General features: G+C 38.9%; 1 protein-coding gene across 2 annotated transcripts; it reads right to left on the reverse strand.

Moving 5' to 3' along the window:
- Positions 1 to 3,504: 3,504 nt before the first annotated feature.
- On the reverse strand, positions 3,505 to 25,733 carry LOC107089209 (terminal uridylyltransferase 4-like). 2 transcript variants are annotated; one of them, XM_015381863.1, is made up of 30 exons: positions 25,600 to 25,733; positions 22,825 to 23,322; positions 22,596 to 22,747; positions 21,020 to 21,136; positions 20,753 to 20,930; positions 20,581 to 20,669; positions 20,440 to 20,491; positions 20,274 to 20,343; positions 20,026 to 20,152; positions 18,332 to 18,451; positions 17,643 to 17,837; positions 14,964 to 15,138; positions 14,395 to 14,894; positions 14,153 to 14,303; positions 13,948 to 14,034; positions 12,646 to 12,749; positions 12,494 to 12,551; positions 12,305 to 12,408; positions 12,117 to 12,206; positions 10,482 to 10,595; positions 10,316 to 10,393; positions 10,048 to 10,225; positions 9,917 to 9,964; positions 8,396 to 8,478; positions 8,184 to 8,299; positions 7,365 to 7,519; positions 6,851 to 6,948; positions 6,107 to 6,656; positions 3,744 to 3,908; positions 3,505 to 3,668 (listed from the first exon to the last, which is right to left on the reverse strand). In XM_015381863.1, exons 2-30 carry the CDS (start codon positions 23,267 to 23,269, stop codon positions 3,580 to 3,582), a joined length of 4,488 nt encoding a protein of 1,495 aa, XP_015237349.1. In that variant the 5' UTR covers positions 23,270 to 23,322; positions 25,600 to 25,733; the 3' UTR covers positions 3,505 to 3,579. The 2 variants fall into 2 exon arrangements, with proteins under 2 accessions (XP_015237349.1, XP_015237348.1); XM_015381862.1 differs by having other exon boundaries at positions 3,505 to 3,671.
- Between the last annotated feature and the right edge of the window lie 134 nt (positions 25,734 to 25,867).

Genomic DNA, 25,867 nt, shown 5'->3' on the forward strand with positions numbered 1-25,867 from the left:
CCATTTTGGTTAATAGGGACATCAATGTAAAAAAAAAAAAAAAAAAGGGGGGGGCATGAAAGGAAAATAAATGCTTGTCTAAATATGCAAAGTGCAAGTAAATACAGACATGAGAAAAAAAATCAGTTTTCTTCTATTTAATTTTATTGGATTTTTTTTGGTTTATCAATTAATAACTCCTGTGTATATGTGACTAAAACAGAAAAAAGTAAAACACCTAAAAGCTGTAGGAGCTGCCTTACAAACAGAAGGTTGTCGGTTCAGGCCCCGGCTCCAGCTTTCAGTCTTGTGTCCTTGGGCAAGACACTTCAACCGCATTGCCAACTGATGGTGGTCAGAGGGCCCGGTGTCGCTTGTGTATGGCAGCCCGCTTCTGTCAGTGAGCCCCAGGGCAGCTGTGGCTACAATGTAGCTTGTCACCATCAGTGTATGCGTGAATGGGTAAATGTAATGTAAAGTGCTTAAGTCAAGTCCTCTGACTTAAAAAAGCACTATACAAGTACAGGCCATTTGCCATTCTCTCTTTTTCCCCCTGAAATGTAAGGGCAGCACCTTTCATAGCATCAAAGTTTCAGAGATCACATCCCCCCATATGTAGGTCTAATACCTGTGTTTCTATCTTCTTGGATGGGTTGTACAGAAACAGAAGTTCCCTTTTAGGATTAATAAAGTATTTTTCAATTGAACTGAATCCCTTCCATTTAAATAGTAAATTAGTTTACTGCTTTAAATGTTGTCGTGGTTACAACAGACTGCATATAAACCTATGAGTTAACTCGAGCAGAAATTATCTCCCACACAATCTCCCTTTCTTTTGCAGCTGTAGTGCTGTTGATTTCTTTTGAAAGTTACTCCAACTCACCATATGCTTGCACTGAAATCTCTAGTTCCCATGGTGTGACTCCTTGCAAGGGGGTTCCAGTAATGAAATGTAAGTAAACTTACTGAGGTTTGATTAAATGCCAGTCGTTGTGAAATTAGAATTTTGGGGTTTCCAACCTCAGACTAAGTGAACTCAGAGTCAGCTATTTTCTATAGAGCTGATTTAGGATCCACATACTTTACTCCACTTTATTTTGTTCCTTATGTGCCAGTCTGAAACCCTTTTATGGGAGTTTAAAAACAGTTCATCACAGCAGGCAAACAGAACTCAACCCAGACTAGAAAAGCCTCACCATGATGGAGGGTGGCTGACAAAAAATAAGCTGTCAGTGAAAATCTTCTGACTGGAAATGCTAAAACATCATATCCGACAACTGGACCAGTTTATACAGCAGTTTAAAACTCTATGCAATAGTTCAGGTAATTTAATCCGCAGTTTGAAAGAATACTCTCACCCTTGAGACTGAAAAACAAAAGCTATCTGAAGCAGAAAACAGAAAAACCCAGACTGGAAGGATTGATAGAACCCTTGGCCTAAAATCTGGTCAAATTTCATATGAAACATTTTTCTTGCAATTATTTTTTTAAATGTTTGTTGTAGCTGAAAAATTCTGATGATTTGTTGTGTTTTAAAGATAGCTCCATTGTTTATTGCTAGTTGTACATCGCTCCTTAAGTTGCTGCTGCAGAACTCTAAATTTTTGTTTTTAAAGCTTTACCCACCTTCCCCCTCCCCTAGTTTATCATTTCTATTTCCACTAGGTCGTTAAGGTCATTTAACAAATACTTGTGGTTCCCCCTACAAAGTAGTACACTGCCCAATATTTTTCTGCAGTCAAACCTCAATTCTAGAATCAGCTTCCACTTGATCCACAATGTATGACTGAACCCGTTTTTTTAAAGCACAGCTCAAGAGTTTTCCATTCAGTTTTTTTTTTAAGATGTTTTGGTCCTTTTGGTTTTATCTACTTTGTCGTCAACCAGATTTGTTGTTTTTGGTGCCTGTTGTTTTTTTTAATATATACACTGACTTTGTTTACCCATATTGGATGGGAAAACAGCAACATTTGAGAAGCCTAAAACTGTCCCAGCATAAAGTTTACATTGAGCTGAACGTCATAAGAAAAGTTTAAAAAAATAAGAAAGCCTCCTCATAAAAAAAATAAAAACAAAAAAAACAAGAAATTATAACATGTTAGGTCTTTCTACAGCCAGCAGCCATTCTTTTGACAAGCCGTTTCTCTCATCCTGAAGTAGTTCACCAATGACAAAGGTAAAAGATTGATGTTTTTTTGTGCTTTTTATATTTCTTCCCATTTCCTCGATCATTCTTGGAGGATCTCCTAAGTTACTAAATATGTCTTTTATCCAAAGTTGAGTCGTTTTTATCTTTGATCTTTTAAGTCGTGCATGCATTTCTTTTAAGTCGTCTGAACTGCTGCAACGCACTTTATTCGGGCATCAGCTACAAAGCACTTTCCTGCGCGCAATTATTCCAGGACGCTGCAGGCACGCCTTTTAACAGGCACCAAAAACGTGAACACATCACCTCAATCCTTGCATCTTTGCACTGGCTCCCTGTTAACTTTAGAATCTATTTTAAATAATTGTTTGTTTTTAAGGCCTTAAATGAACTGGCACCTCAGTACATCACAGACCACGTCCAAATTTACTGTCCCATTCGCTTTGAGGCCTGGCGGCCAGCTCCAGCTTGTGACCCCTACTACAAATAGTAAAACCAGAGGGAACAGAGCGTCCTCAGTTGTCAGATCTAAGCTGTGGAGGGCCCTACCTCTCAATATACGCATGGCCCCCATCGTGTAGTGTTCTGATCTCATCTTAAGACCCACTTTTATTCTCTAGCTTTTAGCATTGCAGAAGTTGTTTGGTTCCCTGTGGCTGTGTGTTCATTTTATTGTATTTATTGTTGCATGCGCAGCACTTTGGAAACATTTTGTTGTTTAAATGTGCTATATAAATAAAGTGGATTTGATACATATTTGATATATCTATGATGTTATATACATATTCAGCCTTTGTGTTGATTATGAAACATTAAAATCTGCATTGTTGCTTGAGTGTTTTAATCTACTTGGACCAATGAACTCATGGTTAGGTTGGAGAACACATTTAAATGGTCAGGAGCTTCCCGTTTAGTTTCTTAGATCCAGGTTTGATGTCCGGTTCAAATAAAATTACTGTCCTGTTTTTGTAAAGGTGTTTCGGAAATAACTGAACAATGTTGTTGAAAATAAAGAGGAACACCAGAAATGTTTGCTTTTTTCTTTATTTTTTTGAAGCTTTTTTTAAACATTTTCCTTTTTTTCCCCTTTTTTCTTTCTTTTGGTACTACATACTGATACGTTAGGCTGTTTTCAAAACAAACATCTAATCGAAGCCTTCATCTTTCAGCAAGCAAAGTATGAGTACAGCTAATAAAAATAAAGGTTTACAATTCATCCTCCTTACTTTACACATAAAAACACTTTTTTGGACCCCCTCAAAAACGGGGGCATTTAAAATATTTGACATTTGTATCACAAATCATTGTAACGAGACTCAAAAATTTAAACTTAAAAACTGTACAAAAATGATAAAATTATTTTTTTTCTTCTTTTTAAAGTTGTGATCAATTGAAGCAGAGGGTACACTATTATTTTGTCTATTACTGACCAGAAATCGAATAAAAAAAAAGACTTATTTCTTCTGCTGGATAAAATTCCGATTGACTGGATGCTGAACATGAGGAACGAGAGGGAAGTTCGGATTGTGATGCACCACAGAACCTGCTTAAATGAGAAAAGTCAGAATCAGAATATGTTTTTCCCTACGCCATCAATCATCGGCATGTCTGTTCTCACCTGGGCCCATGAAGGATTTCCCAGGCTGCCCGCTGCCCTGTTGGATGAAGTTCTGGGGCATCCTGTAGGGCCAAGATGGAGAAAGAGTGTACTGGGGGGGTTTGTTGTGCTCCCACATTCGCGAACCTTGGCTCACACCTTCAAACTGGACATGGTGGTTGGGTTCTGATAAGGAAAATGAATTAGAAAAATATCAGAAACTTCTCATTTACTAAGTTTTCTACCAGTTTTATATCTATCTGCTTACTTCTCGCTTCCAATCTACCTTTCGTGTTATTGCCATACTTTCTTATAATCTTGATCAACGTTCTATAAAAGTTCAAAAAATATCCACTGGACTTGGTTTCCAAGATTTGAAGAAGTTTCGCCACCTCTCCAGAAAGCTTTCTCAATTCAAATGTGATTTTTGAATTGAGAAAGCTTCCTGGAAAGGTGGCGAAACGTCTTCAAATCTTGGAAACCAAGTCCAGGGGATATTTTTCAAACTTTTACAGAATGACTATGACCTGGATGACTGAGAATCTTCATCAGCATCTTGATCAAGTTTTTCTCTATCAGAAAGTCTTTTAAAGCACATCAACTGCTCCTTTTCCTTTTATTTCAACCCACAATATAAAATCCCTCCAGCTTAAGGGATAAACCAGCAGAAAAAAAGCATAAAAAGATCAAATTTGTTTTCCCCTAACAAGGAAACATTTTTGCAAGTGAAGAAGCAAATGTTTGCTTGCAGCCTTAACTCAGCAAACCCAAATCATTTTTTTTCCCCCTATTTCCAAATCTACAGAGTACATGTTTGTAAAGGCGCTGCTGCTCTGCTGGCAACAAATCGGTGTAGCAGTGTTGCCCCCAACCCAGAATATGGATGCCACAAACCGTTGACTGTTACCTGAATAAAGGACAAAGGATATCTAAAAAGCAATTATATTAAACCAATTCCAACTTAAAGATGCAAAAAAAGCAATGCCTGATTAAACTGTCTAAAGATCATTGGTTTTCTTTCCCAAGACAAACGGTTTTTACATTTTGTCACTAGATTAATCAAATCAGGTGGGAAAACAGTTGAAAGGGCAGCTATTTGACAATTTGGGTCTTTATGAAAGAGGGACAGGAAGACATCCCCTGCTAAAATGAAGTTATTGGAAGTACTGTCCACCTAAAGAGGTGGAAGGTGTTTTCTTCAAATCAGATCAAAACTGATATCAATGTGTTGTATGAAAAAAAAAGAAAAGAATTGACACCACAGAATGAATTAAAGGAGTCACATCATTACACTGTGGGGAGGGTTTCCTTCCGCTGGACGCAAGGTTCCTATCAGAGATGATCCCAATGATGGAACGGTTTAAATCATATGGTGTCCATGTGTCAGAATGGCCTAGTCAAAGTTCAGACCCTAACACAGCTGAGAACCAGTGACATAGGTTGATAACTGCTGTTCTCTGTAGCCACACTACGTACAGAAGAAAATGGCTTTTTCCAACATTTTCAAAGCTTCTTCACATCATCCAAGTGTAACAGTGATTTTTTAGCTAGAGTTTTGCACACAATTGTGATCGTTGTGATATTTGTGGGCCAAATCATGTTTTTCTGTGTTTATATCTGCGGAATCTCAAGAGTAAAGATGTAACTTGTTCGCCATGTTTTTCTGATTGAAGCTGTCCCCGTAGTTACACATTTTCCTTGGTGCAGATAATCAGGCTAGTTGGATTATGAACTGAGGTGCCAACATTAGGAAACAAACACGACTATAATAACATGATCCAATATTATTAATAATATTATCAATATTTATAATATTGATAATTGAACTTTATTGATCTCACACTGGAGAAATTCACACTCTGCATTTAACCCATCCCCTTTGGGAGCAGTGGGCTGCCATTGTGTGGCGCCCGGGGAGCAGTGTGTGGTTAATGATCTTGCTCAGGAACCCAGAGTGGAGGCTGTGGGGATCGAACCGGGTACTTGCAACCTTCTCAGAGCACAAGCGCACTGCTCTAAACACTAGGCTAACACTCCCACAGATATAACCCAGGTAGGAGTTTAGTGCATATATCGGTCTGTTAGTAACTCCAGGTTAGCTTAGCTTGTCTGAAATTCAACAAATAAAGAAAGAAACTGAACTGGATTTTTAAACAGGAAATGGTTCCTTCATGGTTGTGCAAAGACTTGAAAAGGCCAGAAAAAGAAGCCTGTTTGCTGTTGATTGATTCCTGTTTTCAAAAACATCAACCTGGAACTTCCTGTGAAGCTGAGCCTCAGAATAACAGAAGCGGAATTAGTATGAAGTTGTTCTTTAAAGACACAGAAATAACAAGACAGAGCCCCCCACAGACTGGTGCCACCAAACGTCCCCCAGTGAATACCTGACTTCACCACTGTGCCATTGCCCATCAGTGACCCGGGCTTTCCCACGCTGTTGTGCCAGTGCCCCTCCCGTCCTGGCCCCCCCATGCTCAGTCTTCCCGCTGGCTGGGCGAAGATGATGCTCGGGTCATTCAGGCTCACGGAGCTGGGGCTGCCCGCGGTTCCCGTGGGGCTCCCGTTCCCCGACACGGAGCGCAGGGCGAATTTAAGGCCGGGCGGAGAGGGGACGGTGGCAGAGGACGAAGTGAGGACTGGCCCGTGGATGGGCCAGGAGGTGGAGGGGATGTGGACAGGGTGGTGAGGCTGCCCCTGAGACTGGTGGGTGGGAAGAAGCCCCAGTGCAGTGAGAGTCGCAGGATGAAACTGGCCCGGATGGGTGGTGGGAAAGCTGAAGAGAGGCAGTGGGACCTGCGAGTGGGCAGGCGGCTTCTGTGGACCAACCGAAGTGGCTTTACTGAGGGAGGTCTGAGGGGAGCTGGAGGAGAGGGGGGAGCTCTGTGGGCCAGCAGTGGGCTGTGGGGAGTAGGGCGGAGTCTGCCGACTGTCCGACTGTTGACAGGAAGCAAAATAAAGATATAAGCAAGGATTATGAGCTATACAACCAGACACTTCTTTCCTTAATTATAGCACATTAGCATTTTAAAAACTACAACAGCAAACATCTAAACAACTAATCCAAATCTCATGCAAATGTTCCCATTTTACTGAAAACTGACCGTTAGCGGTCTGACTAATGAACTCACACATTCAGAAGGTTGCCTGGTCCTTCCAGGAGAGTCTGCAGCTGTCTGAGGGATGGGGATGGACTGAGAGTTCGCCACACCTCGCACCATGTGAGAAGCTGTAGCAGAAGAAGAAAATATTATTTTCAATCCTACTGACACATGATATAACAAACAGAGTCCAATGACTACTATCAACCTAATATGTTTTTCAAAGAAAGTTATTTCTACATGCTTATCAGATCAGAACACATCTATGTGACATTAATTAATTAATTGGATGCTGTTAACCATTACGAAGGAAGAACCAGTACATTACTAAACTAGTATCCATATGGACGAAGCCATCTTTGCTTACTGGAACCATTGGTTGAGATGCACAAAAAGTCTTTTACAAATAGACTAAATCAAATATTTAACTTCATAGGCTTAAAAATGGGTTTCTATTTTGAATTAGATATGAACAATAATTACCTACAATGCTCTAATGCGCAAAAAAATCTTTATTTAAAGCCAAAAGAAGTAGTGTACTAACCTGGGGCCCCCGTGTTCCTCTGCTTGAGGTGGCGGTTCTCAGGGCAGTCTCTCCGTACATGTCCTATGTCTCCACACTGGAAGCAACGCCTATCCTTCGGTTCCCGATCTTCTTCTTTACTGTCCTCATCCTTTTCGTTTTCCTTCTTCTTTACCCTGGTTTAACAAAAATTGAAGAAAAAATAAATAAATAAACTGCAGTTTGTATAGGTCGTTTAATATCTGAATGGATGAATAAGAAATATGGAACCATTGGGCTGAGGTGCTGCTTGCTCATTTGCCCACTATCGTTTGAAGCCCTTGAGTGACATCCTAAGCCCCAATTAGCTTTGGACATGATGCAAACCATCTAACAGGATTGGCCCATACGGCGAATCTTTAAGCATGAATCAACGAGTACGAGTAAAAGGGTAGGAATTATATCTTCATTGTGTTGATTTGTTCTTTACTTAACCATGAAAATCAGTAGCTATCAAATACATTATGGGAAACCATAATATGATATCTATTAACACAAATTGAAGAAAGGAAAAACGCAGCAGCACAATCTTAATGTTTCTTGACAACAAATAAATAAAAAAACGAGATAAGCAACTGATGAAGGACAAACACCTCTAAACACACTTCCTTTTATAGACCATGATGTCCAATCAATGAATAATTTTGAATTGGTGACCAAGATTCAACAAAGTCTTGATCTGTTTTTACTAGTCAGAGTTGAATCCCACATAAAATATAATATAGAAGGAGATTTTTTTTTTTTTTAGAAAATGCTGTTGTATCACATATTGCATTAGCTTAAATGACAAAAAAACTGAACCTGCGTCTCTTTGGACAGTCCTTCATGTAATGCCCGATCTTCCCACAGATCCTGCAGCACCTGTCATTGGGCGCCAGCTCGCCGTCCGTCAACACCTTTGAATCAAAGAAGTATTCCTGCACAGACAGAAAAAGGTGATGATTAAAAACAATGTATTATCAGCAAAAATCACCACATAATTGTGAGGGAAAAAAAAGTAATGAGGGACATACCACTTCAGTACCAGGGATGGGAAAGAAGGGAGTTCCAAACAGCTTCCGTCCATTTATGAAGGCCTTCATGATGAAATTTGTCACTGGAGGAGCCAAAAAAATAAGGAGTTTAGGGCAATGGACAAGATCTATATTGTGATCAATCAATATACAATGATTTGTAAACAAGGTCAACCTGAGACTACATCTACAAATAACTATTATATGTTAAAGAGTGTTAAAAAGATACCAAGTGTTAAATTGGACCTCAGGTTTGCTTTGTATGGTCATTAAACAAAGCAAACAAAAATCTGATGTGGGGTTCCTCAAGGCTCCATCCTTGGACCAGTTTAATTCTATATGCTTTTCTACGTTACAAAATCTCTCACCAAGAACAAGAGCCAAATGCTCTTTAAGTAATCGAGTGAGGATGGGTTTAAAATATCATAGAAATGATCGACCAGAGATTTTTAGAGCAGAGAACGTTCATTGTTGTTTTAAATCTTGGTAAGGCCTAGCAACTGATCAGTTCTGGAATATATGTCATCTGTCACTTTTTATTATGAAATTGAAATTAAGGAAGAGAAAAAAAACTGAATATTGGATTTTTCAGCCATACTGGCCACAAACCACCAACTTCCAAAATTACAACCACAAAATACATGAGTGCAATTATGGACTTCACAACATTGACCATCATCATCATCATTAATTGAATCAGAACCATCAGGAACCTTAAAAAGAATTCCAAATTTAGGGAATAAGACAATAATATTTTTATTTACAGTCTTACCAGTTCTATAAAATAAAAGAGTCAATCAGGTGTTTTGGATCTAAAAGGTTTGATATTGAAAACTTCAAAACTTATGGGTCTTGTCTGTCAGATCTAAACCGAGAAGAAACCGGAGTTTGCCCGAAACCTGTTGACTCAAAAAGTAAATAAGGGAAAGCAGCATTCTTCCTTATGAGGGGTATAAAAATTGTTGGCTCCTTTAAAATCAAAACTGAAAACCTCATTGTTTAAACTGTAATTTACTGGTGATAGTTTTTCCATTTATAAGTTTAAATCTATTTTAAGAAGCTCTTTGGATTGTAATAAATGTTGTAATATTATATATGGATCCAAAAAAAGGAAAAGTGAGCAGCAAAAAGCTGGAAGGTTTAGGATTTTCTGGTAATGTTAGTTTTATCAGTTTAATTACCACAAATCCATCCAACTGTGGGTGAAAAGGTATAGCTTAAATTTGTTTTTGTTTTTTGTATAGGTTAATGTTTGCCTCTTTGGTGCTAAATATCTTTGGGTTTCACTATTCTAAGTTTTAATGTATCTGTGCTGCTGATGTTTAACTGGTTTGTCCAAACTCTACCCCTAAAATATTTCAGACGATGAAAGGTTGCAATTGATGAAGTACAGATTTAATGGCTTATTTTCAACTCAGACAATAACCTTTGAATAAGGTTTCTCAAATTTTTTTAAGTGGCTTATTTTTGAAAAAAAATGCCCAAGCTTATAAGTCAGCACCATATTCTGATCATACTTACTTTTGCGTGACACTCCGGCACCAAGATTATGATTCAAATCAAAGGGATCTGAGAATAGAAAACATGAAAAGTTTAATTAAAGGATAGACGCATCAGCAACAGATACAGTTAAAGCAGAGCTCTTTGTGCACCTTCGATGGCGATGCATTTACTGGTCCACTGTTTTTCAAACGTGGTGAGGCGTTTCTGCTGGCGAATGCTGATGACGTGCTCCTTGAAGTCGAACTCTTCAGTGTAAAATCGAAGGAGCCCAAGCCATAACTCCCCCACCGACTCAGTGTTTGGCTGCCGGTCCGAGAGGTGCTGACGCTGCGCAGGTAGAAAAACTAACATCACAAATCCGAAGCATGAAATTGATATGATAGAGAAATCCATCAGCTCTCAGTTCAATAATCTCACCAGCTTGTCAATGTCATCAAAAAAGAACGCATTCCAGCCGTCTACCATCCGCTCAGGAACAGTCTTACCATCAAAGATCTGGAAAAATGTTTTGTTTAAAATCAAAGCCAAACAATATTTTATGTTAAAAACACAAATGTACGAGTCAGTAATCTGAGGAGGATACCTCCTGCAGGACGGGGATGACTGGAGGCTGTCTCTGCTGCAGGAAATAAAGCACCATCAGGATGTAGGCATAAGATGACAGGCTTCCTCTGGAGGCATCTCCAATGTCGCAGCGCTGTAAAGAGAACAGTACGGTTGGTTTCCAATAACTGCAATACAGAAAAAGGACCTACAGGGAAAGGATGCAGAAATACATGCAAGACGGCTATTTCAAACAAGTTTGTAAAAGCAAATGAGTCTCAACATTCCAAGCTCTGGAAGCCTGAGGCCGTTTTAGTTTGCCCTGAACTAAAAAGGTTTTCACTCCTGCACCAAAGCACCTGCAAGCTAGACCTAAATCTACAGATGGTTAAGTTTTATTTTAACAAAGACTGAACCGTTTGGTCAAGACAACAAGATGCATGTAAGCTCGAAGTCTAGAAAAAAACTTTTACATCTAAAAATAACCCCCAAAAATGTAGTACCTGTCAGGATGGTAAAAGCAGCATTACGCTGTGGACATTTCAATTTCAGTGCTACTAATGCAACTTTAAGCTTGGTTTATACTTGCCGCGTGAATTTTGGTAACTTGACCATGCACCAGATTCCCCATCGTCACATTTCTCTGTGTGCAGCAGGTAAACCTACGGTTTTATTCCACCGTATATTTCTGTGTAACACATCTAGTATTATTCAATAATTATCAAGTCTTAAAGGTATAGTGGAGGATGTTATTTTTCCAAGTGGATTATTAAAATAAGGGGTTCTCCTAATTGTTAATCATTCTGATGATATGTTTATGTCAGGCCGTCCTATTTGCTCGTCCACATTTTCACTTATCGGTGGCGAGTCTGACATAGTGAAAAACTTGTAAATCTTCTTTCGGAAAGTAAGCTACGATGAGCAATGCAAACAGCAACTTTTAAACAGAGTGTGCATGCTCTCACACGTGTTTAATAGACGTTTCCTCTCTCTCAACTGCCTTTTTTTCAGCATTTCTACTTGTTATGTTGATCACTGCCCCTCCGGGGCAGTGATCAACATAACAATCCGTATCAACTATAAAAGGGTACAGCGCTTTTATGGGTGCAAGCAAGTATATTTCCCCCTTTATACATCTTTACCTTAAAACTGTAGTTAGATGAGCCACCACGGATACTGCTACTAGGTGTTGGGTGAGTAAACACCATAATGACCATAAAAGAACATCTGAATGAGTTGCATGTTTTCCTTTTTAGAGGAGGTGCATTCACTTAGTAAAATATTTTGGGCTAAGTTGAAAAAAATGTAAAACAGGCAAAGAAAATGCAGATTATCTTCGGGAATGAGAACGCAATTTGCCCCGCTCCTATGAAAATGCTTGTTTTATTTAACAAAGCTTTATAAAACCATTTAAAAGCAGATCTGAAGCAACACAATTGAATAAGAGTAACTGCACATTTACTTTACCTATTAACTAGTTTGACTGTGCAGTAACAGGAGTTACTAGCTCATTTACTTTCTGAGAGAAGTAACTAGTAACAATAACAAGATACCTTTTCCTTTTTGTTCCCAACACTGATCACTTCAGTTAGTTTTTTGTGTCTATTCACAGCATTTCATCTTTTTTTGTTTTTATCCGTTTTTTCAGAAAATGATTAAAAGCCATATAACCTACCTTTGCAAAGACCTTCATTGTGTATCCCAGGAACTGCACCCGAGGATCTAGAGCTGCATACGTTGCCAGCATTCTGGTGTTGTGTTGGGCCTAAATAGAGGATTGCTCCAAATTAATTAAAACTGGAAACTTGGGATTCATGCAGCAGGTTTACATTAGGTGATGAAAGCAGCGAATGCCTCACTAACCAATGTGTTATAAAGGCTGATATCTCCTTCCAAACCACTTTGTTTGTGTTCAAACTTCACAATAGGCACTTTAGCTGTGGTGATAGGCAAGATGTTCCTTAAACCTGAAAGTAAAGGAAGATTTTAAACATCAGCAGTTTGACACAAATTTCAGAAAGAAAAACCAAGCATCAAATCAGCTTTACCCACCTACATGCTTCTTTAGCACCTTTGCGAGGCCTTCAATGATCTCCTTACAGTTGAGCTTCTGTGGAGAAATTGACATTCAAACCAGATTATTATATTTTCACATGATGGACAGAATCAATGAAATGAGTTCTCTGAATGAGGAGGCTACCCACTTCTGCAGTATCATGACCCTCCAGAGTCATGCAGATGTCGAGGTCACTGTCCCGGAAACCAAAACCATTTTTGGAAGAGCCAAATAAGCAGAGCTGAGCTTTATCTGTACAGTAAAAATATCAGAAACAACATGACAGTCTTATTTTCACCTAAAAGTACCATTGTAGCACTTTAAGACAGGAACAGTGAAGGGAAGGCTACAAACAGCAGAGGGTAACCAGATTAAAACCAGGAAGTTTCTCACTGGATTTGCTGAAAGAAGAAAGATATCCCAGCTTTATGGAAAACTGATTAAGTTTAGAATCTGATCTGGTCTAAATCTGCTCTTCTGTGATTTTCTCAGACTCTAGAAGTCTGAAAAAAAACAAAGCAGTGGGGTTCACCCTGGACAGATCGCCAGTCCATCGCAGGGGAACACAGAGACAAACAGGACAAACAACCATTCACGCACACTCACACCTAAGGAAAGTTTAGACAAGCCAATTAACAGTCATGTTTTTGGACTGTGGTAGGAACCAGACCCATGCATGCACAGGGAGAACATGCAAACTCCATGCAGCAAGAACCAGGCCAGGAATTAAACTGAGGACCTTCTTGCTGCAAAGCAGCAGTTTTACCCACTGCTCCACTGAGCCCCCCTAAATCACAGCAGTTAAAAAAAAATCTGAGACTGCTTCATGGATGGTCTTTAGTCCAGGTTGGTTTCAACAGCAAATGATTCGTATTGTGCCAGAAATTATTTACCAGAATGTCTTTTTAGCATAAAGGTAAATCTTAACATTTTATAATACCATGAACAAGATCAATATATCTGTCAATGATGCTAGTTAGTGAGGCGCATTTTGATATATATTAATCACTGAGTGAAATATTTCAAGCTTTTTTTTGTAATTTCCATTATTAAGGCTTAGAGATGATTGAAACCAAAAGTTCAGTGTAAAAAAGTAAGAAAATTGTGAAAAAAGTAATAAATGTAAAACCTCATTGTGTCTCACTCTTATTAGTAAATTGACTTTGAATGCCTGCAAAGGCTGCAAATGTTTTAAATCTTTCTTATTATTCTCATCTATTATGATGAAGTTTTACGTAAACAAGTCTCATTGGCCATAAACAGGTGCAAAGTTATAACCGGAAACTCTTCAGTAATAACTACAGGTTGGTGTAGATGGTGCTAAATGGGGAAATACTCAGCATTCGTATAAATCACTCTCCAGATGTTTCCCAATAAATGGAGGCACCCTAATCTCATGTCCTGAAGCATGAGGGAAGCTTTGTCCACAGAAGAAAAAAAAAAAATTCACCATTGTACTCCTTCCTAATGAACCTCTCCAGGCCGGCGAGAATCTGCTCCCTCTTCTGCTGCTCAATATGTGACGGTGACAACTCGTCTGCAAACAAGCAGATTCAGTCAGACTAGAAAAATAAGTTTCTGTAAAGTTAAGATAGTTATGGGAATTGAAATGAATTCCGTCTGAAAGAAAGTGATAAATGTAGTGTTGGGCGTACAGTAGCAGAATCTGCAGAGTCCGTCCAGAATATTTCTGAAGCGGTCGTTCATGGGAGGCAGAGGTTTCAGCTCGATCTTCTTAAAGTCTTCAGGACAGTCGTCTTTAAGGTGCCCGTCTCTCTTGCAGATGCTGCACACCACAGTCGGAGGCTGAAAAGAATAGGAATTAATCCCTTCAGTGAATGAGTACAGACCACTGTGAGATTGGGTTGATTTTAATCCCATGAAGTGAAGGATTTACCTTCCCACCAGTGAAAATCATCTTATCGAACACATAGTGCAGATCTTGCGATGCAACAGGCTTATCCTCCTCTTCCTCCTCCCCTTCCTTGTCACTGTCCAGCAGCCCGTTGGGGGATGAGGAAGATTTGTTCCCATCGTGCAGAACCATATCCATAATTCCAGTGTCTAAGCTCTTCTCCCCAGACATATCTGAACCATCATCATCATCATCTTCGCTGTCAGACTCGCCATCCTCCTTTGAAACCGGCACCACTCTCTGACTTGTTCCACCTGCTTTGTTCTCCATTTCTCTGTTCAGAGAAAGATCCGGGTCCTGGGTCCGCTCCGCTTTCACACCCTCTCCCCCTGATTCCTTCTTCCTATGGCGTCTCCCTCCTGCGCCTCTCTTCTGAGGACAAGCAAAGTATTTATAAGCAGTCCGGAAGCGCTCCTGGATGTACTCGAATACCATCTGGCTGTTCAAGCTCCGGGCAACATTTCTCTTCAAGGCAAACGGGTCTAGAAAGAGACGAAACGTGAATTCCTGATGCTCTTCCAGATGGGTTTACTGCCTTGGTTCTTTCTTACCTTCTATAGCCAGCCTACGGCGGGGCCAGTTCTTTGCGTCCCTACAAAGGAGCTCTTTTATGCGGATGCTGATGATGTATTCCTCCAATGCAAACTCCAGAGTGTAGAAGCGTAGCAGCTCCAACCACAGCTGGCCCAGTGATACTCCCTTTCCAAGATCCAGGGTCAATCGGCTCTATGAGAGAAAGCAGCTGGAATTAGTCAGAACCAGAGATAGAGTGCAGCTATAAAAGAAAACAAGAGTCATGGTAAAAATAAAAAACGCTCTGCCATTAGGTTAGAGGTGTATTAACAGCAGCATAGCAAACATTCACTTGGTCTGTAGAACCAGAGTCCTAAAACATCACAGCATTTCAAATCTGAATGAGGGCTGGAATTTTACTAGGCCAGTGTTTTCAGATTTTTTGTTTTAGAAGAATTTTGGTATCAAATAGAGACAGAAAGGTGCCAGGTTCTGGTGCCCCCTTGTATGCCATCATTCTTCCACCTCCGTATGCTGGTGAAGATTCTCAGTCATCCTGGTCATAGTCATACCAAAAAAGTAAAAAAAATAAATAAATAAAATCCACTGGACTTTTTTTTCCAAGTTTGAAGGCATTTCGCTTCCCATCCAGGAAGCTTTTTCAATTTAAAAATGTTGAATTGATTTCAATTTCAATTAATTTTGAATTAGAAAAGCTGAAGTGAAACGTCTTGAAACCTGGAAACAAAGTCTAGAGGATTATATAACTTTTTTAGAATTCCATCTCCATACTTGACTGCTGTCTGTGGTGATATGATTGGTCTCCTCCGGTCTGGTGCTGTAACCAAATACCTTTACCTTGATTTTTGTCTGTCCAAAGGAAATTATTCTTTTGATTCATGCAGAAGCAGCTTTGCAGACATAAATCAAGCTGCCATATTTAAAAATTTAAAAAGTAGTTGCTTTCTTCTTTAACCTTTCTAAACACATCATCAGTGTCCATCCTTTTCTCCACCTGTCCGATCATAAACTTTAAGATGCATTTAACAAAGTTTAAAAAGAAGCTTTGGTATGTTTATAATTTCTCTGAACCTGGGGTAAATTTCCCCAGACAGCCACCTCCGTGTAAATTAGCATCTGTATGAAATATTTCCACTTTTAAAATATATTTATCAATATTAGTGATGGGTCCAGCAACACTGATACGTTGGTGCATGCATGGAGCCCATAGAGCAAAACACTGTCGTTTCAAGAGAGTGATGTGACCGATACAGGAGTTGTTTCTAACTGACTGACTCACTAAACTATGTTTAAAAACGTATCTTTCAACATGATGCATCTGCTAAAAAAATGTCCTCTTTTGAGATTTATCATTAAAATGATCAAGAATTTTGGAACAGCCTAAAAGGAAAACGGTAGGTACATTTCAGCCGTTGCGTTTTTATCTTAATTTTCTCCTTGTGTCATACTTTTCCTCAGTTATCACTCAGCTTATCGGAATTAAAGTTAATTTCAAATTGACTCCAAGTTTATTTATCGTTTTTACTGTACCTATCGTTTTAGAATTATTTAAAATTCTCGTCCACATGCATCCATTCACATTTTCCCCTAAATTTCCATGTTATATGTTTACATTATTTATTGGCTGAATCTAAACATATCAAAGATATTTCAAACTTAAACATAGATAGGAAATAATACAATATAACCTACAAAAACTTAATTTATATCATTTTACTAGGCCATCAAATCAATTCAGTTTAGTCTGTCAAATAAACTCCCTGTAGTGTCTTTAAAGGTCCAGCAGGTGTCAGTATTATGTGAGACAGTATCAACACAGTATCTGTATCAAAATGCTTCAAGATGCCTCATTAGCCATCACTTACCACTGAGGTTGTTAAAACAACAGATTCCTCTTTAAAGCTAAGGTCGAGAAGGGGTTCTCAAACAGGTTAAATAATATAAATAAAAAATGTTATTTCTAATCTCCGTCCTCCTTGGAATAACTAAACTCCTGGTTTCATAGCTCCTCTCAAGGACAAGGGTTGGTTAAATTAAGTGATTCTGCGTAGCAGCCATCTTTACTTCTCATCTTCCCCATTAAGCCTAATTGACACCATGTGAGGATTGCAGGGTTGATCACACCAACTAAAGCTTGAGCACATCAAGCTCCTGTGCAAACTTTAACAAGGGTTACAGTTTGAAGGAACAACCATGCCAGTAGGTGGCGCTAAATATGCAAAAATTCAAGTAACTCGCATTATCTTCATGCTCAATCTGAGAACTGTTCAATGTATCTTTTTTTTGTCTTTTTATTCATGTTGATTATAATCTAATAGCTTAATTTTACTTGATGTTGTTATAAGTTTAGGTTTCTTATGTTGGAGCTCATCGTTTTCCAGTGTTTTTTTTTCCATTTGCTGTCATCCCGTTGGGGTGTACTCAGCTGTCAGTTCAAATTGTGTCCAGCTTGACTTCAAAATTATGTGACGAGTTATTTTTCCACAGATTGAAGTAAAGTCAGTTCCTCTTTTTTACCTGCAAACTATGCACAGATTGAGACTTTCCCCATCTGGGAATCAAGGGTAAAAATTAAGTTAAAGATTATGCAGTGCATCTCCAGATTTAGTTGAACAGCAAACCTTTTTTTTCAGTTTGAGCTGCACATCCCAGTTTATTAAAGGGAAAACAGGTTGGTTAGGGCCTCACTCACTCACCAGGCCTTCTGCTCGCTCAGCATCATCAGATTTCTTCTTCTCCGGTTTAGATCCTCCTTCTGCTTTGGCTTCGCTCCGGTTTTCCCCTCGTCCCTCCGAGGAGCTCGGAGGTCGCTGTTCCCACTTGACAAACATGTCCAGAAAGATTCCAGTGAGGTGATACTCATCCGCTCGCTTCACATCGAAGCCATCGATCTGAAAGAGGAAAATCAAATGAGTTGGTGGCGAACTTAGCTTGGCCTTTCTGAAAAACCCTCTTCAGCTGTTTAGGAGCGTTTTTTACAGCTGTTTATATTTTTCATTGTTAATCTTGAATTAAAGCAGTGCTTAACTTTCGTTTTTTTACCTTAAAAATGTGGAATATTTAATATATTAAAAAATGCATTCATTCACAGCACTGAAACAATTTTTACAAATTTTTTAAAATGTTATATGTATCAAAACAGAGCTAAAGGAAATGGGGTTCCTTTCTACAGCAGTAAATAAGGTTGCAGTAAAGAGTAAAATTTGTTAAACAATTTAACTAGAGAGCTTTGTTAGTTGTGGGATTTCTATTCAAAGGAATCGGTCAAAACATTAGTTTTACAGCTAGTTGGCGTCTTAATATTTAAGACGGAATATGTATCCATGTTTTAGCTGTGGAAAGTGCTCTCTAAGATTGTTTTTATTAGGTGAGGGGATGCACTCACCCAGGATCCCAGGTAGACGGGAAGGATGGGCTCCTTCCTCTGCTGCAGGAAGAAGATGACCATCAGAGCAAAGGAGTATGAAGGGATGCCGCCTTCTGCCTGGCAGTCGATGTGACACAGCTAGGGAAATAAACATGGAAAAAAATTAAAAACTCTTCAAAGTCTCTTCAGTGCTTCAATGATAAAGGGCAGTAATAAAACACAGTGCATCATGTAGTGACTTCTTCACAAGGCTGCATTTGTAGGTATATTGATATTAGTCTGTTTTAATCACACATCAAAATGTCTGAAAGAGTTGGAGGCGTGGACAAAAAATAACAAACATGGCGGACGGTAATGTTGAGAGCAGACAATGTAGAGAAAGCGAGTTTTCGAATTTCATTTATATTTTGGGGAATAGCTCTTTCCAGGTCAAACTCAATGGGTTATTGCTGCGCTCCAGGGTTGCTATCCATGTTTACTCCCACAAACACAACACTCTCACTACTTGTGACATTGTTGCGTCATTTACTGCACATGCAAAACACTTAAGTTATATGAAGGCAGTTCACACAGGAAGTCACATACAAGTAGCATATATTTGTAAATGTGAACGATCAATGCGGACAACCAAAACAATCTGATTCTACACAAAAAACGAGTTAAGCTTTAGGACCTGCAGTGTGAACGTAGCCTAAATCTTTAACCTCCATAACATCTCAAAACATCATCAGCATATAGCTTTAGCAAAGCCACTTGAAGCTGCACGTTTTGTAACTGCAAAGTTTAAGTTGGCTTCAACATCACAGATGTTTCTGACTACTTTCATAAGTGCTGATTTATCGGCATTTTCTGTAAGCTGTGAAGACTGCAGGATAGGTTAAAGAGACCTGAAGTCAGTTATGCAAACTTATTTAACCTCCAACTTTTTAAACTGATAAGCTAGGATGTTGACATGTAGTTCATTAACTCTACAATATCTTTGTTCCTCTGTCTTGTTTTAGCTTGGTTGGCAGGAAGACCGAAGGACAATTAAAAGAAGGAAGGAAAGAAAACAAAAAAGGATGGGGGAAAAGGACAAAAAACCAAAAAATGTTCAGGTAGTTAAAGACAGAGGAAAACAAAGGAAACCTACTTATTCTCTTTTTTTTTTTAACCAAGAAACCTCTATACAGTAGTAGCCATTAAAAATGTCCCCACTTTCCTTGATGGGCCCTTGGTTGTTCCTTTAAGATTCCTTTTTTAAACATCAATCTTTGTACTAAAATATTCTTTCCATCATGATGTGTGGACATTAAGATCTAAACAGAAGCCCCATCTCCTTTTAATTCAGTGAAAGGGTGGAGTCAGAGTAAGAAAATATGCATGCCCAGGAGAAGGAAGGAATCACTCCTGTGGCTGGAAGTTGGCTGGCGTTTGACTGGGAAGGGCCATTTTGAATGGCTGCTACTGTAGAGTTAGCTAATGCTAGCTCAATTGCTCTGGACTTATTTGTTTACATCAAAGCTGAGTGTTTGACTCCAGATAACACCAGTAGATCCTCTGCATTAATGTAGATGAGGTCCTAATGTGTCTACTAAACTCCATCATTCCATGGCTTATTAAATATACACAACCTCATCTAGCTGAGACAGAAACTCCACCCCACATTATAAAGGGAGCATTCCACCTTAAACTATTATGAACTGCAATCATTTCCAGTTTATGAGCCTTACCTTTGCCCAGTAGCGGAACACCAGGACCAGTGGAACCAGTCTGGGCTCCAATTTAGCCAGGGCAGCCAAATGATTGGTGGTGAGACAGGCGACATCATTTCCTGCACTCACTTTACAAATCAGGCCACTGAGCAAAGACAAAGGACAGATACTCAGTTAAAAGAGGATGTCAGGACAAGACTTCAGGTTTTTTTTTTTTTTAAACAGACCATAACTGATCAGATTAACCTGCAGCCGACAGCACTGACCTGCTTCCATCACGACAAAACACAGCAGGAACTTTGGCATGAAAATCTGACTCGACTTCAGAGAATTCAGCTAAACGGAAATTAGATAGCATGAATAAAAACAGCATTAATTACCGAGTATTCTGCTTCAAAACTTCAAAGATTGAAAATATGAAGCCAAACTTACGGCTGTTTTTGAGGATTTCCAGCACCTGAATAAGAACTTCAGGTTGGGTCATCTGAGCAAAGAATGTACATAATGAGACTTTCTCTGCTTTACAGTATGCTCATGCTGAATAAAGACAAAGATATGGGGAGGAAAACTGACTGTGGAAGGATAGGTGACATCAATGTTGACATCGCTCGTCTTGAAAGCAAACCGCGTGAGACACGAGCCGTAGAGACGGAGAGAACACGCTGTAGAAGCACAGATCAGGTTTAAAACTCCACACATCAGCTGATGCTATTAGTATCAGGGTGTAGACACTGAAGAGTCCAACCTGACAGGTGCTTCTTGATGACCTCCTCCATCCTCGTCACAACGGCCTTACGGACTTCAAAGTCCTGCTCCGAGATCCCCTGCTGGCTGGCGGTTTCCAGGACAACTGCATCCAGCGCCCTGAGCTGGGCAGCAGAGGGTGCTGGCAGAGCCCGAAGCTCCGCCTCCTCCTGCTTCTCCTGCAGGGAGCACCAAAGAAATGTGCAATTTATAATACAACTAATATGCTTTTCACAGCTTATCCCCCCCAAAAAGATAAAAAACAAACCATCATGTTCTTCTTGTGCCGCTTCTCTTTGATGTGCTTGTAAGCTCCATGGACGTTCTCGATGTGCACAGAGCAGACTTTGCACAAATAGTGATAGTTTGGGTACTCAGGGGACGGCTGAAAAAAACAGAAGGAAATGTTAACATTTAAGTTCAGAAGAAAAGGTTTTCCAAATTGAAGAACTAATGTAAAATTTAAGAAAAAGACCAATCTGAATGTACCGACTTGGCTATAGAAAAAAACAAGTTTATAGCGAACAGGCTGTTTGAAATCACAGCAGTGCGTGATCAAATAGATGCTATTCCTCAGGCTATAATGAAGATTTGAATCTAAACCCAAGGCATAAAAAAATAAAAATAAATTATTAATCCAAAACAGGCCAAAAATCTAAAAAGCTGTGAGTGTATAGTTTATAGAGCCACCACAGATAGTTCAAACATCTTCATTCATCTAGATGATGCTGATTAAAGATGATTGAATGCAGTGTTGTTACTGTTCATTCAGTGACTGACTTTACTTGCCAAACCCGAGGTACAAACAAGGATTTTAGTTTCCATTTCCATCACAGATAACAGAAATAAAGTCTGAAACAACTAACCATATAATATATAATGCATTTTGCATTTTCTTTTTTTAAATCTGTTATTTAAAAGACAAAAAGGCCTGTATAGGCTGTTTCTTCTTCTTTCTGTGCATTTCAGCCTGTTATGTTGATCGCTGCCCCTCTGTGGCTTTTGCGAACACTGCACCTACATCCCCATCAACTATAAATGTGTGTGGCGCCTCTATGGGTTCGGTTTGTGTGGTCTTGACTACAAGACTAATTCGTGGTCAACTGATTGCAAGGTGTTCAGGTTCTATGGTTGTAAAACAAGCCCTAGATCATCACTCCTCTCCCATCGTGCTGATTGGGGTGTCCAGGTACAACTTTTTTATTTCTAATACGATACAGATATTGCAACTCAGAGTTGACCAATACATACATTACCCCAAAACCGTTTTCTAATTATCCTGCCATTAACTTGAATTATTTTCATGTAAAAGCTTTTTTTCTGAGAAGACACCAACAAATAACTTTTCTCTGTAATATAGTGCCCTTTTCACTGCTTAGAAAAAACTTCTGAGTGTTTTATTAAGAAGAGTCTTCATTGTTATTAGGGCTTAAGCAATTAATCGACTATAGATACTCTAAAACATGCCTTTAGTGGACAGAGCAACCACTTTAGAGCAGTAATTACACCAAAATTGTAAAATTGTCAATTAATATGCTCTATCCAGAACTCCTCAAGTGAAATATTTTACTTCCACTTGGTTTAAATTCTGACAAAAAAATCTTCTTTAAGAAACCTTTTGCTATCCGATTATTAATCGATGAATCGAAAAAAAAAATCATCAAAAATCATCAATTAGAGGAATAATTGCCCCAACTTTTATTATGCCACCAAGAGATTTTTTTTTCTGAGACATCAGTTCAGAATTCTGAGACATGAGTAAATATCTACGGAAAAACAAACAGTAAGATAATAGAATAAAAGAATGTGATACTTTTAGTGCACAGATGAGTTCTGGGTCTTACTTTAAGCAGGCGGTGGATGTGGTCTCTGTGGAGGCGTTCCTCGACCTGTCGGAGGCCCAGCTGCTGCTCTGCTAGGATCCCTTCCTCCACAGCGAGCCTTACCTCCTCCCCCTCTTCAGCAGGTGAATGCATCAGAGCTGCAGGTTTCACCACTGCAACATCACAGAGCATAATGAGATCACATAGAATCAGGGAAGTTTAGAGATCTGAGGAAAACCGTGTAACCCACCTTGGGCCTTGTCTCTAGCTGGGGTCCCTGTTGAGCTTTTAGCTTGCTCTGTGAGCGCCCTTTCAGGTGTTCCAGGTGAAACAGAAGCGGTTTTCTCTCTGTTTGCCGATGAACTGCTGCTGCCATCTCCAGGATGAGGCAGACTGGACTCGGTGGGTTGGGCGTTTCCCACCTTTCCTTTAGCCCTCTCCCCTGAACTCGTCCTACCAGTCAGCCTGGACGGCCGTCCTCTCTTCTTATCCAGGGAGCTGTCTGAAAACGGGCCGCCTGGCGCTCGGGTCACTAGGCTGCCTGCGTTTCTTTCATCTTTAGCAGCGGTGAGGTTTTCTTTGCTGCGCAGCGCACTCTTGACACCCTCTTTGTTTGGCCTCTGACTGGATGACGCCTTCGCTCCTCTGGACTGGGATTGTTTGAGTGCTTTTACTGAACCTACGGACTCCTCCATTCCCGGTGCCCTGCTGCTTTCCACCTGTCAACACCAGGCAGGCCACCGAAAGTCTGGATAAAGACACAATTTGTCCAATCAGCTATCAATGCTATTAATATGAGATATCTATTTTGGCCCAATTAAGATGAACAAATAAATAACAAGAGATTAATATCTTAAATGTTTTCTTGATTGAGTGATTAAATATGAGGTTTTTCATATTTCACTTCTTAAATACATCAAAACAAAGAAGTTTCCCCCTCAGATGCAGATATTAGTATTCAAAACTAATACATATATCAAACATCCTGCAGCAATGTAGATTTGTTTGTGTATTAGTGTCAAGAAACATTCGAACGAGTTCAAATTATAACCAATAAGTCAGACTTTAAGAGACTAAGAAAAAAGGAAAATCAGTATCGCCTTGGGTATCGATTTCTAACATCTCACAAAGGAGACAGAACATCATGTTGGACTCTAGTATCAAAAATATTAGTTATAATCCAATTTCTTACAGACAGACTGTGCGACATTTGGTCCTGGAAACCAATCCACCATATAGAGAGTAATTGCTCATTAAATTCTGAAGAAAAAAAAGATAATACAAGATATTTCGATTTTTCATGAAGGAATAGCTAATTAATAACATTACCATAAAAGTCGACACTAAGATGAAAATGTTCAAAAGTTAGGAAGAACTAAAACCTGTGAAAAATGTTTTAAAATAAATGTAGCATTAGTCAATAAGATGCACGTATCTGTACTTTAAATCAATAATGTTAAAGTCACAGGAATTACCGTATGTGCTTAGTTTATGGCTGAATTTTAAACCCTTTAGTTATTTATTATGCATTTGGTTTTCTTTTTTTGTTCCATTAAAAACTGATGCTTTTTTTTCCCCCCACACAACAAATCACAGAAAATATATGTGTTTAACAATATTGGCTATTAATCAAAATCAACTTTTTTTTTTCTTTTTTTTACACTTTTTAAAGAGTTTTCAGTGAAACCGAGAAGTTTTCTGGATCTGTAAACACTTCAATAACATTTTTGTTTTCCATTTGGAGTAGCAGTTTGTTTTGTTTTTTAACTTTAGTGTACAAAAAGCCCAAACTACAATGTAATGATTACTTCATTTAATATTTATTTCAAAACAATACTCCAACTCTTGACTCTGGTCAATTTTCTTTTAGTAAAAAATTATAAAGCCATATCATGTGGAAATGTATTCATGTAGCAGCGCACAATGCACATTCCACAAAAAATAAATAAATAAATAAATAAAAGAATCCCTGCAACCACCACACCTTCATTTTAACCTTAACACAACCAGGCCAAGTTCACTTAAGTCAAAGTTATAAAACATTTATTTTTCAAAACTGCTTATGATTGTTAAACCATTAAGGTATCATTAAGTTTGTGCTCCAACTGTTCTATTGGCTTTACAGCCTGTTTTTATCTTGGATTGCCTTTACTCTGCTTGTATTTGTTTTTCTTTTTTTTTATTATTTAATTCCTCAGAAGTATATTGAGTTGTGCTTCCCCTGCCAATCCACAGTTTAATCTTTGAATAGCCATTACTGATTTAATAACATGCTGTACATGAGGTTTAAAATAACTTTTTAAGCAAGTTTCTTATTGTTTACATCTGAAAGACAATGTAACAGAGTTGATAAGCGACAGGGACACAAAGGAAACATGTTGTAAGTCCCCAGTGATGCTATTCACTGCTTCCATCAATAATAAATGATCTGCATTGGGAAATAAGGAGGTTTCTCTAACGAAACAAGAACTACATGGTTACAAGTCAGAATTTAGACACAGTTCAGAAGTTTGATTCAGACAAACTCCTACCTTCAAAATAAAATAATAAAATAAGAATATCTGTACATAAAGGATTAAAAGATATGAGTGGTTTCATGTGAGAGTAAAAACTGATTAAGCAAAACAGTTTTCCAAGGAAACGAAAGCGAAAGGTGTGACTATTGATGCCTGACCGAAACAGATGAAGTAAAGTGTTTATGTGATGCTAAGTAGCAGTTTTTGCACCAGTTATCTTTAAATGATTGAAACTAAAGATTAGTAAAAGAGTGGGGAGTGGGATTAAGTACTTGAGAGTAATAAAGACAACTTCAAAATGAGGCATGGTTCTTTACTTATCTAGAATTAATTTAAACTGACTTTTTGGATTATCTTTGCGTAGCCGGATTAGCTACAGGCTAACCTATGCTAACTGCTATACCAGGGTCGTAAATAACACTGGCACCCAAATGCCACACAGCATCAGGTCACCTGATAAACAGGAAGACTTTTAACTTTACGACACTAGAGAGCGGATATTTACTTACTTTGAGCCCAAAAGCTGATCCGAAATTATTGTTTAGTTGGCTCCATAGTTGTGTTTTACGTGGTGGTGTTCCAGCCCCACGGCCCTGGTCCAAACAGCAACCATTGACGCCATGTTAATACATCACCCCGCTGCACTGTGGGAGTTAGCATTGTGCGGTTCGCAGCCGAACAGGTTCGATGAGCTGACTCTATTAGGGCGCCGACTTCCTCCGGTACAAGGAACGGCAAACGGTGTATCTGTGTTTAGGTATATTTTACTAAAAGTAT

Source organism: Cyprinodon variegatus, unplaced genomic scaffold, assembly GCF_000732505.1.
Source record: "Cyprinodon variegatus isolate N-32 unplaced genomic scaffold, C_variegatus-1.0 Scaffold243, whole genome shotgun sequence".
NCBI classification, from domain to species: domain Eukaryota; kingdom Metazoa; phylum Chordata; class Actinopteri; order Cyprinodontiformes; family Cyprinodontidae; genus Cyprinodon; species Cyprinodon variegatus.